At 39.3% G+C, this 18148-nt stretch overlaps 1 protein-coding gene across 1 annotated transcript in view; it reads left to right on the top strand.

Moving 5' to 3' along the window:
- Positions 1-522: 522 nt before the first annotated feature.
- Positions 523-18148, top strand: part of slc6a17 (solute carrier family 6 member 17) — a 29866-nt gene continuing 12240 nt past the window's right edge. The window contains exons 1-5 of the mRNA XM_023280221.3: positions 523-880; positions 8428-8842; positions 13748-13905; positions 15897-16023; positions 17582-17763. Of these exons, the coding sequence (XP_023135989.1) occupies positions 8542-8842; positions 13748-13905; positions 15897-16023; positions 17582-17763 (768 nt within the window). The 5' untranslated portion in view covers positions 523-880; positions 8428-8541. The remainder of the gene's footprint in view (positions 881-8427; positions 8843-13747; positions 13906-15896; positions 16024-17581; positions 17764-18148) is intronic.

Raw genomic sequence — 18148 nt, 5'->3', positions numbered from 1 at the left:
TTTGCTAGTGCTACAGCAAGCTAATATGGCATAACATTATCAGTTTGTTAGCCTTTTAGACAGTTAATATGTTTGCTCTTATATTTATTGATGTACATGGGGAGCTCTTACTCTAGGTCAAGAAGGCATCTTCCCTTAAAAAGTCTTATATTTTAACATATTGCGGAAGACGTTTTTTTTGTTTTGTTTTGTTTTATGGCTGAAAAACTACATAAACGTATATATTATTACTATTATATACTATATAAACATAGATAAGGCCACTATCGTCAGACGTGAAGTGAAAACTGAGTGTATGTAATGACCAGGAAGGTAACTATGGAGCTGTGATTATCCAAACATTTGCTCAATCAGCTCTGTGGATACACCTGACCGAAGCTACCTGTGCCGCTCCTGTTGTCATCCTGGGAACACTGCAGATGTTTGATGCTGACGTGAACACGAGCTGGATGAGTCAAACTTGCGTCAGACTTCGTCGTGACTTACCATAGTAATTTCTCCGTCCTACGGGGGGCTGATTTATCCCACAACTGAGCCACAACCACGTGGAAACCGGAGGTGCGGTCGGGTGCTTTCTTTTTTTTTTTTTTAACACATTTATTTTGGCTGAGCTGCACAAACATCGTTAAAGCGCCGAAGCGAGACAAACGATAAATCAACACCTGCACAGGTTAACGTGACTGTAGCGGCGGAACTTGTGGCAGGCGTGGAGCTCCTGCGTCAGACTTTACGCACTATGCGCCCTGGAAGCTCCGTGTTTTCGCGTCTCTTTGCGCGCAGAGATGTTGCATACGGAGCCAGTGCCTGAATGAAGATAGCGTTTACTCACGTTGGATTAACACTTTCACGCTGTTAAAATCCGCTGTGTCATCTGATTAAGGTAAGATTCGCCTCCTTTCACGCGATTTCTCCACGTGATCAGCTTAGATTTGTGATATTTCCCTGATATGAATGAACAGTTTCGTGTTGTCGTGAGGCGTTTGCATGATTTACAAACGAAAAAAGACTTGAAATGAGTTGGTAGATCACCTGACAAATGATGATTTCGCCGCAACATTGACGGTCGCTCAGTAATCCTCCGACGCGCCGTGTGTGGCCAGAATATGGCTCAATTTAAAGCTGCGAGATGTGATCTATCACCACTGTGTTGGTGCTCTTTGCGTCTCCGTGTTTGCTATTATTAGGTGAATGCTTTGACCTTGACAAGGCATCGGAGGTTACATCCACGGAGAGAGTTCAAGCATATGGGCCCGTCGTGTCTGGAGGATGCCTGAACAGGTGCTGCTCTGCTCCTGTCACAAGCAATATGCAGCACAAGATCAAACCGAATGAAGTATTTAGCTGATTCTCTGTGTGGCAGCTGACCAGACAGTTACAATGACACCATTTTCTACCCAGGAAATCTAAAATGTACAGATGAGACAGTGTGTGATGGCTGCCTGAGCAGATCCATCACCTCCAGCCCTGCCTCCCTCCTCCTGCAGCTCCCTGGTATTTCCATCCATCCTTCAGGGGCTATCATGTCTGTCCATTTGTGACGCTGAGAGGAGAGATGGGCGACCACTGATGCTGCAGGGACGGGATTTCGGGGGGGGGGGGGGTTCTTTGCAGGAAGAGACATTGCTTAGCAACCACGAGATAAAAGTGGAGTGCATCTTTTGCAGAGAACCTGTGCTGTTACATCATCACCACCAAACTGTCTGTGGAGAGTTGAGAATGTAGTTTCAGGAGGATGAAGCGAGATCACACATGTGCTGCACAGACCCTCTGACTGACCAATATCTGTATTGGTAAATTACTGAGTATTGATGAATTAAAGCGCTACTTCAGGTCTGATGGAGCCTCCTCTGTCTGTCTGTCATCACTCTGTGGTCTCTGAAATGTCTCTCAATCAGAGTATGTATAAAGTGAACAAGAAACACAAGATGTTGCCACAGACCAGGACATCAGCTCCACTCACAGTGACTACGGCCACGCTAACGGCTATGTTAGAAGTCAGCGACAAATTTCCCTCAAACAGAGTCTGGAAACCAATAATTTATAATGCTTTAAGACAGGGGTGTCAAACATGTGGTTTGCGGGCCACAACTGGCCAACCAGAGGGTCCAATCTGGCCCGTCGAATGACTTTACAATGTGTAAAAATTACACAGAAGACATTAACTGCAAATTGTAAATTTGTAAAACTGTAAATTTAAAAATAATTTCTAGACCATGGCAACTTGTTTTGATCATAAAGTAAAATGCTAGATTGCTCATTGTTCTTTTGTCATTTTGTATCTCATTTTTGTCATATTTTGTCTTGTTTTTTGTCTAACTTTTGTCATTTGTCTCATGTTTTTGTCATTTTGCTTCTCATTTTTGTCGTTTTGTGTTTCCTCTTTATCTTGCTTGTGATTTTTGTCTTGTTTTTGTCATTTTCTGTTTTGCTAAACGTTTTGTGTCTTAGTAGACACTCTGTGATCTGTAGGTGGTAATATGTAAATGATAAACTGAGGCATAACGTTGTTGAAATTGAACTTATTTTTCTTAGAAATTTCAGTTTGTTCATAATTTTTTGTAAAAAGATAATTCCTTAAATGTGAACATTTTCAGAACATACTTTTTTCCACTAAAATTAAGGAAAATTTGAGATTTATTGGTTAATATGCTCTGATTTTACTGGTCCGGCCCACTTCTGATCAAATTGGGCTGAATGCTGCCCCTGAACTAAAATGAGTTTGACACCCCTGCTTTGTGATATGGTACTTAGTGGACAATAAAAGTGTTAGAACAGTGAAAGATTAAGAAACCAGAGAAGAACAGCAGACGTAACTGCAGGAGACAAACTGATCAACCTCAGTCGATCCCACATAAACAGAGGAGATAATCAAATCACTCCTATTTCTGTTTAACATCTTCAGTAGTAGTCACACTTATTAATGAATGACAGGTTCTCTGCTGTTAAAACATTGCATTCATTGGTTCCAAATATCTGTTATCCGCTTTTCTTGATCACCAATAATCGGCATCGGTATCGACCCTGGAAATTCCATATCAGTCGATCCCTACTCCACAGTATCCACACCTTCCTCTGCATTCATGCTACGTTTCCTCTACAATTTCATGCCTTCTACCTCCTTCTGCATCCGTCCACAAAAACATTTCATTTCACTATGATCCCCTCACATGATGACGGACTACTGAGTCAGAATCTGTGACACTGTCTTGCACTGTATGTGAAGTCCTGCTGTCCCTGTAATGTGCCATCTGTGCCAGCACACACTGTGAACTCTGAAAGTTGCAGGCGTGCTGCTACGGCAACGTCAAAAACTTTCACTTGCACACGACTGAATTAACACGGGGACAATCCGATCTGCCGTTTGTGTCAAGCAGGTCAGCATCATCCTCACTCATAAGTAGTAACTGGGTCAGTTTGCTGCTAACTGTACCAGTGTTTCCATTCACTTTTAAAAGTAGGGCAAAAATATTGGGTCTTCACTCTTTAAAAACTGCAGTTTAGCGGAAAAAAAATTACTTTTGTTTGCAAACAGGCCCATCGTAGCTTCACATCTCATCCAGAGTGTGTTCAGTGATGACTCAGTAGTGTGCAGTTGGAGTCTGCCGTGAGAAAGGTCACTGCTGTTCTGGGATCTGTGTCGATGCCTCTGAGCCGCTGTGTGTCGTGACTGCAGCACCGTTGAGGAATTTGATATGCGTGCTACTGATTCGGCCTCTGGATGGGCTTTAGAGTTTAGCCGGCTGGCAACTGTTCTTAAGAAGTCACTGCGAATACAAGCCCGGCTCTGATTTCTGCCGATGCATCTGTTTTCAGATTAGAGGCCTTGTCTCCAGATCAAACACCTCCGGGGCTTTCACTGAGCTGCTGGAGTGAAAAGTCAAAAATCTCACCCATCCCACACAGCTAGACGAGGACTGGTCTTCCAAGTCTGCTTTCAGTCAGTTTCTGCTCGTCTAACGGCTCTCTTGGCATTTAACCGAGGTTGTCTGCACCATTCTTTGTCGAGCTGACCTTTAGTTGATTAGTTAATGTTCAGCAAATGCTAACTTTCTCTCCATGTTTTCATACGATTTTCAAACACCCGAATTTGAGAGTCGTGCATCTTGTAAATTTGAGTTTTCATGCTTGAAGCTATGAATTTTAATTTTCCTTGTAAAGAACTAGATCTGCAGTGTTTACTGTGTTTCCCACTGTGCTGAATAGCAAAGGCGGACCAATAAAACAAAGACCACCTCTGCAAACATCACAAAAGAGCGGAGGTGCTATTTCACTCAATAATCTGCATATATTTAAAGGGGAACAGCAGCTATTTTACTCATCAGTGTTTACACTTCTTGGGAAGTATGACTGGGACAATGTATAATTGAGGGACTTTTGAAGTCCATGGATATATCTTGCATACATTTTTATTAAAAGTAAAAAAAAAACTGATGTTTTTTATGTTCATTGTGATCATATCTTTACAAATTCCATAATTATTTATTATAGAAACAATCAGTTATTAATTAAAAAAAGACTGGATATCACTAAAATGTCAACTAAATAACCATCCAAATTTAATAATAGCTACCTTCTAATTAGCTAAACAATAATAAAATGAGTTTATTCAGAAATTATTTTGATTGTGTTCTTTTTATTGAGTTGAGATAATCAGGACAGATATTTCTGTTTTGGCAATATATCAAATTTGATATGGAAAATGACAAACTGTATCTGTGTCTGAGAAATCACTTTCCACTAAGTTACCCATTACAAAAACACCTCTCAAGGAAGTGTGTTAATTCCAGATCACATGACTCAGCTCCCAGTTTGGTTTCGGGAGGTGGACACATTCTCTATTTTTAAGACCAGGCTTAAAACCTTCCTTTTTGACAAAGTTTATAGTTAGGGCTGACTGGGGGACCCTGACGGGGTGAGCTGGTGTCTTCATTTGCACAACTGACTTCCCCTCTTGACGTCCCATTAGTTTGCCCCTAGTTATGCTGCTATAGGCCTAGACTGCTGGGGAACCTCTCTGGATGCACTGAGCCCTTCTCTAACTACCTATGTATTTATTATATATACCATTATTGCATTACATTCACTCTGTTTCTCCCTGTGTCCTTTCTCCAAGTGTCCCTGGTCCCAGAGCTGGATGCTTCAGATGTGTGGTTGTTCTCCCACCAACTGTAACCCTCTACCTCCACCTCTATCCCTCTACCTCTACCCCTCTACCTCTATCCCTCTATCTCTACCTTTCTACCTCTTCTGTCCCTCTCAACCCGCCTGGCCAGGAGGCAGATGGGTCCCCCCACATTAGAGCCGGGTTCTGCTCGAGGTTTATTTCCCTGTTAAAAGGGTGTTTTCCTTGCCACTGTCGCCTTTTCTCTTGCTCTGGGGGTCAGGCATATGGGTTCTGTAAAGCATCTTGAGACAATTTGACTGTAATTGGCACTATGTAAATAAAATTGAATTGAACTGAATTGAATTGAATTGAATTGAACTGAATTGAACTGAATTGAACTGATTTGAATTGAATGACCTGCTCCACATGATGTCATTTCCTCATGAAGGAAAGACTGGCAAGACTCCAAGTCTTTCTGAGTTATTTAATATAAAGTAGTGTGTGAGCCAAGTGTGGATTTATGGCATGTCAACAGGTTTACTACAATATCTTTATAAATTACCTTGAATTTTAATTTTACTCAATTATATACATAATATTTAGAAGAATCGTTATCTAAAAATTAGGGCTGGGACTTTAACGCGTTAATTTCGAGTAATTAACTACAGCGAAAACAACCCGTTAAAAATAATAACGCAATTTATTGCACCCTCCTCAGTTCCCTCATTTCTGGCACACCGGTAACACTGATGAACACTCCAGCCCAGTAGGTGGCGGTAATGAACCTAAAGTCTGTTTGTAGCCATGAAGAAGAAGCACAGGAAGCACTGAGTGAAGTCAGGCACTGGTGAACAGTGAAGGAAGACGAGATTGAGCTTGTTGGATAGAATGTGTTCTTTTAAAAATATTCCTGATGGCAGCTTGGATAAAAGCCTGGTTGTGTGCAAATTGTGCAACAAAGAGTTTTCTGATCTCTGCGTCACTTCAAGCCGACGGTATCACCTCAATTTAAAACACGTTGCTGTTAGCGCCAGAGCTAACGTTAGCTACGAGTCATGCTAACGGCTAACGGTGTAGCCATCCATAATAGACCACTTTTCTAGATAGTGCTTGAGTTTACAGAAAGTCTTAAAATGTTGAATAAAATCGCTATAATTGCACTTAGATTTGCAGTAATCTGTGAATGTAGCAGACAGATGAAAAATGCAGATAAATAGAAATGAAACATTTTTGTGGTTTAAGTTTTTACTCCGTGGAGGCTCTGCCTCCTTGGAGGAGCAATAACCTAAACAACAAAAATATCTTTTTTAATAACTTAATTATAAACTTTTTGTTTATGAAAAAATTGCATAAATAAAAATTGATATTCCTATAAAAAGAACCATCAAAATTACACCATTTATCAGACCCAGAAAAGATGAAAACAGAATGAATCTCTGGATTTTCAACTTTCTGAAGCTCCTTGAACTACTTATGCTGATTTTATGTGCCATACAGTGGAAAAAACAACTAAATTCAGGCTTTAAGTCATCAAAATCACTTTTTTCTATAGGTCCCATTTTCCTTTTTTTAAATAAAATTTTAATTATAAACACGTATATGTCTACTCATTGATTCAACTGTCAACCACAATTTTATTTGAATTGAAAAAATTTATTGTGTCAAATATTGCTATTTGACAAAACTGCAATTAATTGCGATTAATTAATTACAAAACCTGTAATTAATTAATTTTTTAAAAATCGCATCCCACCACTACTAAAAATGCCATGTGGTGTTTGGTTATAGGCGGCCATGTTGATTTTAGGCCTGAAAACAGCAAAAATGTCAACTATGATACGTGTCAACTATGTTACAAAAAGTCCCTCAATTATACATTGACCCAACTGCATTTGTGGAAAACATTTTGTTGATTCTGTGCAAAACTTGATGAATTTTTCTGATTTTTTTTCCTCAAGTGATGCCACTCAAAAAAACCTTGCATCATCTCTACTGGACGGATCAGCTACTGATTGTAACGCATCTGAATCTTTGACCAAACTGTCAGCACTTGAGTTCTACTGTGGATAATGAAGGATCCAGGCAAAGAAGAAAAGACAGATTTAAAATGATAAAAAAAATCTCTGCCCATGCAGCGGATTTTCATGCTTTTTTAACTGACAGTGTGACAGTAGAAAATACAGTGTTAAATCACTCGAGCTCTTGTTTGTGCAGTTTATAACTGTAAAATCCTAATTTATGCAGGAGAATCGGACCTTCTGGATATACCAGCTCTTATCCTGCATTGTGATCTACACCAGTCTCCCCTCGAGGGAAGCATAGCACACAGGATTGTGGAGTTATTAGTGGATTTCTGGCCTCTGAAAACTTAACACATACCAGAAAACCAGGCAGAGTTCCTCTTTAGGAAAAAAAAGCCAGTTAATTCAGGAGCACTGGGCAAAAAAGTGTTAAAACAACCCGTGGACAAGATGTCTAAGCTGATGTGAGTGTGAGTGTGTGTGTGTGTGTGTGTGTGTGTGTGTGTGTGTGTGTGTGTGTGTGTGTGTGTGTGTGTGTGGGGTGTGTGTGTGTGTGTGTGTGTGTGTGTGTGTGTGTGTGTGTGTGTGCGCTAAGAAAAACTAAAACGAATAACTGATGAAATCTGTGCTCGGAGGCTTTAGGTTTACTGCTCTGGATTCTCCTGAGGCCAGTAGTCACACAGGCAGGCTGCTGTTCATGCTATTCACATGACTTAACTTTAGCATAATGGGCTCTGCTGTGAGATGGATTGTAATTGAATCTGTGTATCTCATTCACTGTAATGAAGTGGATTACTCAAATACCTTTTGGCTCTAAAGTGCTGCGTTTTTTTTTTTTACTACTTTGGCTTCTAGTAAATCAGCTGAACCAAAGTGAATAAAGTCACTTTCTACAAGTCTGGTCCCACAGATCTTTCTTTGTGATGCTATGAAGGGCTGCAGCTGATAAATGAATTGGCTTGTTATGATTTTTATTGATTGACTTAGAATAAAAGGGAAATGGATTCAGTTTAATTTCTTTAGAAGATGTAGAAATCCAACATTGGAGCAGCTTCAGATACAGAGTCATTTACGTTTTTACAAGAAGAAGATCAGAAATCAAGAAAATCAAGGAAAAAAAACATTTCGATCATGGTTATCTGTCTGTTTGAAAGTTTTGCCATTTAGTGTAAAGTTTCCAATTTTGTTTGTGACCCAAAGAAGAGATCAATTACAGAAAAATACGGATTTTGTTGGTTGAAGTAGAAAATGACCTGAAGTTCTTCCTGGGCACGTACAAGTTCTGTTTCTTTCTTTTCACAGATTTAAGAAAAGCACAAGCTTCTTCCCCTGCCATCTTGCTGGTTTCCACTGATCAGGCTCTCCTCTCATTCCTTTGATCACCTTCTCCTCTGAGGGAGCTCCTGTCTCGCCACCATGCCAAAGAACACCAAGGTGACCCAGCGAGAGCACAGCAATGAGCCAGTGACCGAGTCGGTGGCCGACCTGCTGTCCCTGGAGCACCCCATGGACTATAAGAGCAGCCAGATGAGCATGGGTCTGAGTCCAGGCTCCACGGCTCCAGGAAAGGCCCTGCTGCCTTCCCCTGACCCGGACGCCGAGGACGGCCGGCCGGCGTGGAACAACAAGCTGGAGTACATCCTGGCCCAGGTGGGCTTCTCCGTCGGTCTGGGAAACGTCTGGAGGTTTCCTTACCTGTGCCAGAAAAATGGAGGAGGTAGGTGGAATTTGGCTGATTTTAGCACTTCAGTGTCTGTTTGAATGAGAGAAAGCTGAAAGTCTGGCATAGAGTAGCGTGCAAAGTGTGGTAACACTTCTGGATTTGGATGTCAGCTCTTAATTGGACTACCTGTCGTGAACGTGTCTAGGATGCTGAGTATCAATAAGAAATGCTGAGTGCTGAGTCAAGGCTGGTAATGTGATTTTTTAAAAAAGTAGTTCTCTACAATCATCCAAGTGAGTGGCCAGATGAGAGTATTTAATTCAATGACACCTAATACTTCAGATGTTATCCCTTGATTGCTACCACTCAGACTGCTCCGGGATACTGTGTGCATCTGGCAACTATTTGTTATTTAAGATAAGTCCTTTATTTCTCCCCACGCCAGGGGAAATTTACATTGTTACAGCAGCTTATGTAGCAGTAGACATAGTAATAGGAATAAAATAATAATAGAACAGTAGTAATAATATTTAGGATATATACAGGGGTGAGAGATGAAGATGAAATAGTATAGTATTGACACACTGTAAGACAATGACAGTATAAAGTGGCTTAAAAAAAAAGTATGTTTAGTCACAGGTATCTGGAACTGAGTGATATAGTATTTTATTTTATAATCAAAATGACAAAAGTCAGACAAAGCAAGACAAAAACAAGACACAAAGCGACAAAAAAATGGACAAATGACACAAGCAAGATAAAAAAACACAAAACGACAAAAACGAGACAAAAAACAAGTAAAGCGAAACACAAAATGACAAAAAAAGACAAAAAACACAAGCGAGAGAAAAAGGAAACATAAACCAAAAACAAATGAGAAACAAAATGACAAAAACATGAGACAAACGACAAAAGTCAGACAAAAAACAAGACAAAAAAACAACAGAAACAAGACAAAATATTACAAAAAACGAGACACAAGATGACAAAAGACCAATGAGCAATCTAGTACTTTATGTCATGATCAAAACAACTTGTCAAGCTCTAGAAATTGTTTTAAATGTACAGTTTTACAAATTTAGAATTTACACATTAGATCTGAAAACAATGACAGATGTGAAATATTTTGATGGCTTAGATTACAGCCTGGTTTAAATGGTGGGACACGAGAATACAGTCCAACAGTTCATCAGCTGCAACCTTTAAATCCACCTGCCTAAAATTATATTGTATTTAAATGTCAAAGTAGCATCTATATGAATGCAAGAACCCAAAATCTCTGCAGAACATTTCATTAAAATGAGATAATCAAGGTTGTTCACTTCATTTGCAAGAGGTTTTAATGTTTTGTTAGACCAGGATTACACTATATAATGGATTTGTTGGACTGTTTTAGGAAAAGAATCCAGTTTGAATCTTTCATTTTTCAGCTTTTTATTTAGCAGTTTTAATTGTTAGATGTTCAACGTGAGTTTTGCAGGGCAATTTGCTGTTTTGCTAAACATTTCTGATGGCAGAACATTACCACACACTCTTGTGAAATTCTCACATTTAGTCTTTCTTTAGAACAATTTCTACTTTAAATAGGCCAATGAAAACTGCTTGTGATCTGTATAAAACCTGACTTGCAGTCAGGCTGTTAATATACAAGAAAGTGTCATCAGCATAAAATAGAAAGACATTTGAGTGCTGAGTTGGGAAGCAAACTAATTTATGTGGAGAGTCAATAGCAACGAGCTTTGAATTGGATTTAAAGGCTACAGCAGCCAGATTTTACACTCTCGGACAGATATGATTTGAGTCTGTTCAGCACAGTGCTGCTTTTTTATCAAGAGATCCACCCCAGCAGCCGCAGCAGCCATTTGTATGGCCAACAAATCTAAAGTGGGACTGCTGCGGCTGAAGGACGATGTTATCCTCCAGGATGTAGTTGTGAGCTGACTTGTGATTCGAGGGTTTGGGACAGATAAGACAGGCTGAATATAGGTTGATAGTTGTTCCGGTCACTCGTGTCATATCAGATAAAGTCAGTAAGCACAACTTAAGACAGTGCTTTTGTCTCAAAACGAACCAAACTGCTCTTTGCAAGTCAGAAGGGCAGTAACTTAAACATTTTTAGATTTAGACAACTTGTGCTGTCAGCAGCTACAAGATGAGGTCATTTCCATTCATCAAGATGTGGTCTGATATGACGCTGTGAGATCCTCCAGTTTAATATTTGCTTTTCCTGCAGACCTCTCAGCCATATCTAGCTGGTGTTATGATTTCCTGGTATTATGATGAGACGAGAGGCCAGTGGCGATGACTAGGATGGAGCAAGTGGAAGAGTAAATTCTGATTACAGACAGACTTTGTTGGTGCCTTGTGTGGGAGGTTGGTGTAAAGAGGGTATTTGAAATGTGCGATAGCAAAGATGAATATGTATGCATTCTCACACTTTAATCAGTAATGAGAGTGCATAAAGCACTGAATCCTGACTCGGTGGGAGGTGCTGCTTTGTCTTGTCTGGGCTTGTCCAAGAGATATGAACAAACTGTCTCTGTTTGTCCATCCTTTGACAGTTATTGCCTCTCATTCAGTGTTTATAGTAAAATTATTGTTTTTTCTTTCAGTTTTTTTGTAAAGACTAATGCCAGGGTTATGTACCTCACCAGCAACATTGCTGACTTACAAATAAATTATTTACACACTTAATTTGTATGATCTTGTTTGTGTCTCCTTTTGAAAGCAAAGTACCCAGTAAACCATTATACTGTAAATATAATGGAACAACAAAGACTATGACTAGACCAGCTTGTAGCTTTAATGTTCTTAATGAAGCTGCCCATCAATGTCCTCTGAATACATTCTGGAACTAAACACAGACAATCTACTTACAGACCAAAATATTATCATAAGAGAAAGAAAGTGACCAGCGACACACAAATTACTACACAATAGAAAGAAAATATTGTCCAAATAAATTAATTGACAAGTATGCAAATTATTAAACAAGCGCAGTCTAATACAAATTAAATGCACTGAAAAAATTAACTTTTCCCTGTTTTGTTAAATTAAAGATAATAGTTGGCAAAGTCACAGAAACAAGTATTTATTTACATGTTGAGCACAAAACCATTCAAAACTCTAAAATCTATCTATCTATCTATCTATCTATCTATCTATCTATCTATCTATCTATCTATCTATCTATCTATCTATCTATCTATCTATCTATCTATCTATCTATCTATCTATCTATCTATCTATCTATCTATCTATCTATCTATCTATCTATCTATCTATCTGCAATAAATACTGTAATACATCAGTATTCTTACGATAGTAATTCATTCTTTCACAATGTAGCACTAAAAAATGACACCAACTTACTATATTGAATCTGCTAAAAATGCCCCTATTTCACAGATATATGTGGGGGTTTTTGTTTGTTTGTTTGTTTTACAGTTTTTTTGTAAAACTATCTTTTAAAATATGTTTTTTTGGCACCCAGATCTTTCTTTCTTTCTTTCTTTCTTTCTTTCTTTCTTTCTTTCTTTCTTTCTTTCTTTCTTTCTTTCTTTCTTTCTTTCTTTCTTTCTTTCTTTCTTTCTTTCTTTCTTTCTTTCTTTCTTTCTTTCTTTCTTTTTCTTCCTTTCTTCCTTTCTTTCTTTCTTTCTTTTAATCAGATTTTAAATTTTTTTTTGCAGAAATTTGAACAAACATAGCAAGATTGTTGTGTTCAATAACGTCTTACATATAATAAGTCTTGGGTTAATCATAGTATCCTCCTATATCTGTTTCTCTCAATCAATATCAGGAAAAATGAATATACAATAATGATTGTCACATTGATCTTCTGTCAGGTATAGTGTACACAATCTTTTTTCTTTTTGATAAATTGAGGCTGTCTCAAAACAAAATTCCCTTTTCAAATATGAAATGAGTCTTGAAAAAGCCACAGCTACTATTCTATCATCAGGTCAGTCCTAAAGACCTACATTCTTGAATGTGAATTTTCCTGAAACTTAAAGTGTTCTGCTCGTTTAACTCCACAGACATGTCATGATAATCTGCTTTAATCAAGACTGTTTGCATTTAGAAATCTAGAAAGCTGTAAAAACAATCAAGTAATGGATATAATAAGATTCGTTCTCATCCTATTATGTATAAAAGACCAAAATAAACCACATGATGATCTGTCTCTAGGAGTGTGTAACCCTGTGAGGTGTCATTCATACATGAATTCTCCACTATTTTGGCTGAAGTGCAGTATTTCCAAGGATAAACAGAAGCAGCTACCTGAACTGTTTATTCTCTCTCCTGACTCACACATTGTGTTTGTCTCTGTTCTGTGTCTCTGCTGCTCAGAATAGACATCAAAAATCAGTGAAAATAGACCTGAATGCAACCACGGCCGCCTGTGACGGTCCAGATGTAACGTGACACTGTGTTCCTGCCTTTATTTCCTTTGTCTGCTGGTACCTCTAATAACCACTCACCATGTTATCACAATTTTTGATCGACTCAAACATCACAGTCATTTGGTTTTCGTCTGCGGGGGGAAAAAAAAGAAGCTGCAATTTGTGGCTGTTCTTACGCATCCTCTCTGGCTTGGGATGGGTTTGTCACCATGGAGCCTCTTCGGTTCTTGACGTAAGCAGGACTGGACGTGACTTGTTGCCTGTTGGTGCCTGCTGCTCTGCTCCCCCTATCCCTTCTGTGGAGAAATAAAGGGGAATATCTGACAAAATGCTGAATTGGAGGGAGAGGAAGGCAAAAAAAAAAAAGACGTGAGAGGGAGTAGAATCAAAGCGTAGGAAGATAAAGAGAAAAGATTCCAAAAATAGAACCTCAGTGTTTTACAATGAGCTGTTGTCCTTCACTGCGTGTGGATTTCAAACACAGAGCAAGCAAACATTCAAATAAAAGCAGATATTGCAGTGAATCTTCATCCCTTTTGCCCTTCCTCTGTCTTAGGTGCCTACCTGGTGCCTTACTTCATCCTCCTCCTCCTCATCGGCATCCCCCTGTTCTTCCTGGAGCTGGCTGTGGGTCAGAGGATCAGACGTGGCAGCATCGGGGTGTGGAACTACGTCTACCCTCGGCTGGGGGGCATCGGGGTTTCCAGCCTCATGGTGGGTGTCTCACATCATTAACATCACCTTAGTCCCACTTTACAATATTACATAATTCTATCAGGCTACATGTTGTCACTGTGCTTTATTTAATGGCTGTTGTTGTGAGGCTACAGCCATGTTAGTGGATCTGTAAGGATTTATTTAGCCACACTGGTACATAACATATTTTCAGTTATTTTTGTGCTTTTAAATTAGTATATTTAACTTTTTTCATTTCTATTTCCATCTTCATTCCTCTGGAGGCTTTCACAGCCTCCATTATTCACTTTGTCAGAGCTCCAGAATAAATTTTTTCAACATTTTCTGAGAAAAAGACGCAAAATTAGTTCTAAAAGTCTGAAATAAGGAGTGCAAATGTCAGATTTACCCAGAATGCTTTTCCATAAGCATTTTCAATGGCAACAAAATGTTGATTATGATATTTTAATTTTAAGAAGCCAAAATTGTGAATAACATATTTCTTTAGTCAAACAAAATAACATTTACAGTATTTACCATGTTAGTGTTTTCTGTACATCCTCAAGTACAGCTGAGGATGATGGGAGTATTAGTTTTTGAGATGCTTGGTCTTAAACCACACTAGAAGAGCAAGTGAAAGCAAAAGTTCATCCTCTGTATACCAGATTTCCAATGAAGGTTGAGACGTTTTAATTAAAACCACAATTGCCCTTTTTATTGTAGCAGTGGAAGAACAATTAGAGGATCAGCTGAAGTTGAAATGATCCATCCTGCAGGGATAATGAAATCTTATGACCGTCCTTTTAATAGTTTCAGCTGAAACATTTCAGCGTGTGTTGAGCCAGTGGACGTTATTATTAGAATTCATTATCAAACCACTGTAGGCATGAAATGTGGCTGTAAAATAGTTCTCTTTACATTCACAAAGTCATCTGCAATTCCTGTTCATTCTGAAACAAAGCAATCTATGAAAACTTCCCTTTGTATTCAACATGAATTAAAGATGACAGCTTGGGTCATGAAAAATAGGAGGAAAAAATCTCACTCTCATTTCCCCTTAAATAAAGGAACTTGTTCTGTAAACATTTCACTGCCTACCTTGATTTATTTACAATCTACTAACATTTGATGTCTTATTATTAGTGGAAAAACCTGTCACATATTTTTTCCGCCTTGCAGTAAACCATCACGACTGTAAAGCAATAAATGAAGTTACAATTAGAGAGAATGCATGCCAGCCAAAGGCTCTTCTAATGGGTTCACAAACCAACAGCACACATGCTCTTTTAACTGGTTTATCACTGATCTGTAAATAATTGATGAGTTTCTAACTAATAAAGGCAGTGGGGGCAATTTATTGAACAGTCTAGAGTGGTGCTGTATTTATTTTAGATCATGATTATAGCAGCCTGTGAATGTTAGTTTAGGCCCGAGACCCATTTTATAGTCAAACGTGAGGTTCAAAGACAGCTAGCGTTCTGTATAATTCACTCTGCTGGACTCTTTCTGCCTGCTCATATTACTTCATGAGCGACAAGCAAAGACCAGCGCTGATCACTGTCCTAATCTGTTCCCATCATCAGCAGGAGTAGTGACCCATCATGTCCCCATCCCATCAGCATCACCAGCTCAAAACAGGCAGTCAGCAGCTGAGTCTGTCACCCAGTGATCCACCACATCTGCCTTTCTGTTTTGTCAGTCATCGCCACAGTGATTTCATCAATCTAGTGCAAAAGAGGGGATGGAGAGGCCCGGCCGGGGGCAGTGAGGCGTGTGGCAGCTCGGATAAGGCAGAGGTGGATTCAGCAGCTATAAATACTCCTCATAGAGGACCCCAGCCTTGGTGCTGAGAGCAAACAGCTCAATAATTCATATGTACTCGACTTAAGCTGTGTGCTCAGTGTCTGAGCCGTGACTCAAGAAAACGCATTCAGCTCAGCACAGTTCGTCCCCTGTGCTGTTTGTGTTTGTGTGTTTGTGTGATTGTTTTTCTGCAGTAAGAATCGCTGTTCTCTCTCATTTCTCTTCAGGTTTGCGGTTTCGTGGGCCTCTACTATAATGTGATTATCGGCTGGAGCATCTTCTATTTCTTCCAGTCTTTTCAGTATCCACTGCCTTGGGCTGAGTGCCCCATCGAGAGAAATGGAACCCAAGCCAGTGAGTCCACAACACAATAAACTAAACAAGAGAGAAGAGTAAAACAGAAACATACGCCGAATACTGTAGCTTAATGTAACGCCCTCAACATCATGTCGGGGAAAAATGAATACTGCAGAATCTTGCAGCACAACTCCGTATTCAGCAAGGACTCTCAGCAGATGCAGACACAGAGGCATTATGCAGGGCTCTACTTAAAGCTGCAGAACTTGTCTTTGCATTGAGTCTCTGCAGTTGAGCAGCAGCGTCTAACAGAGAAGCGTTTGTGCTGCTTCTGTATCTGGGAGCTCTTTTGGCGAGGGTTGTCAGACGGTTTGACCTGGCCAGCAGCGTCCGTAGCCCGAACGGCTGCAGCTGGTAGCCTGAGGTGGAGACACAAGCAGGGTCTGGCAGAGAAAAAGGCATCAACTTTCATTAGTGTGAGAGGGCAGGATGTTGACTCTGCTCATGATTATAAATTCGGCAGGGATGCTGCAGAGCCTCCGATAGGATTTAGCTGAGCTCTGTGCAGAGGTGGAAAGTGTGAGAACTACTTGCTTCTACTCTGCTTGTGCATGATTATGAAACATGCACTGTCCTTGATGATAATTTTCATTATTAGTTCATCTGCTGATTAGTTTCTAAATTAACCACTGTGTCAGAAAAGTGTTGGAAAATTGTGAAGCACATTTCTAAGATGCAACTATTTGGCAGTTTTTAAAGAATTGCTGATTAATTTAATGGCAATTGAGTAGTTAATTACTTGACTAATGTTTTGTTCTATTTTTAATGTGTTTTGCTTTTATTTGATAGCTGCAGTAGCGATAGTGAATATGCAGTTATATGGGATGCCTTGAACAATTAGGCTACCAGGCAACCTGATAAACATATTATTTTTAGCAAATAGTGATACTAAAGAGTGTAAAAAACTCTACCCATGAAGAGAAGATTTCAGAATCAGAATAAGAAAAGCCTTTATTGCCAAGTGAATACACACAAGTAATTTGACAACAGACAGTAAAAGAATAAATATACAAATCTAAATCTGAGAATTCTAAATAAGAAATGCTACATGCTACATGCTTTATTTACACTTATTTAACTGTGTTAAGTAAGTGTAAGTAAAGCACTGTAAAGAAAAAAGACAAAAATTTGCCTAAACCAGGATAATAAATTACAATATTTAATTTCAACTCTTATCCAATACAAATAAACCTATTTTATAAGTGTTTTAAAGAAACAAGTGGCAAGATTTCAGTGCATTTTAGAAAATGCTTGCAATATCTCACCGCATTGTCTCTTGTTTCAAGAAAATGAGCCTTTTCTATATAATCTATGAGTGTATATAGTTTAATCTGCTCCTTCTTGACCAGCAAGAGCATTAAAATACTGCTTATATATGAATGCAATAACATTACAATTCGTTTTACTGTGTTCTATTTTATTGTAGTTACTTTCCATCACTGGCTATTTGCAAATGCATTAACCCAACAGAAAGAATTCATAAAACGCTTAACGTAAATCCACTGTCAAAACACTGCTGATGCCATTTCCCTCCTATTCTTTGTTTTTGTTGCAGTCGTGGTGCCAGAGTGTGAGAAGAGTTCAGCCACCACTTATTTCTGGTACCGTCAGACTCTGAACATCACCAGCACCATCGACGACACCGGCGGTCTGAACTGGAAGATGACTCTGTCCCTGCTGGTTGCTTGGATCATGGTCTGCCTGGCCGTCATCAAGGGCATCCAGTCCTCTGGGAAGGTACAAGCCTCCAAACGGCAGAGATTAACACCCTGCATTTAATCCTACACAATACGGACTCCATATAAAGGCAGCAAATCATCTCAGCAAAATGTAATCAATGATTCGTCCTCATCAGTGGGTGTTTTATTCACTTTGCTTCCAGACAAAGGTAAGATGCTAAGCCTCTCATTCCCACTTGCCTATTTTAGGATCTCATCTATGTTATGGAAGAGAGGCCATGCAACATTAATAAGCTTAAACTGAACCAAGCACAAACTGGTTCAGGATGCAGATGGAAAATTCTCAGTTTGGCAACAACTGTAACAACATCCTGTAATCTCGATCCAGAGAGTGAGTCACGTAGCGCAGCCTACAGTCTCAGTTGGAAAACACACAACAGAGC

Source organism: Amphiprion ocellaris, chromosome 8, assembly GCF_022539595.1.
Source record: "Amphiprion ocellaris isolate individual 3 ecotype Okinawa chromosome 8, ASM2253959v1, whole genome shotgun sequence".
NCBI classification, from domain to species: domain Eukaryota; kingdom Metazoa; phylum Chordata; class Actinopteri; family Pomacentridae; genus Amphiprion; species Amphiprion ocellaris.
Note: the sequence above shows the minus strand (reverse complement) of the source record. Positions and strands in the feature narration are given on the sequence as shown.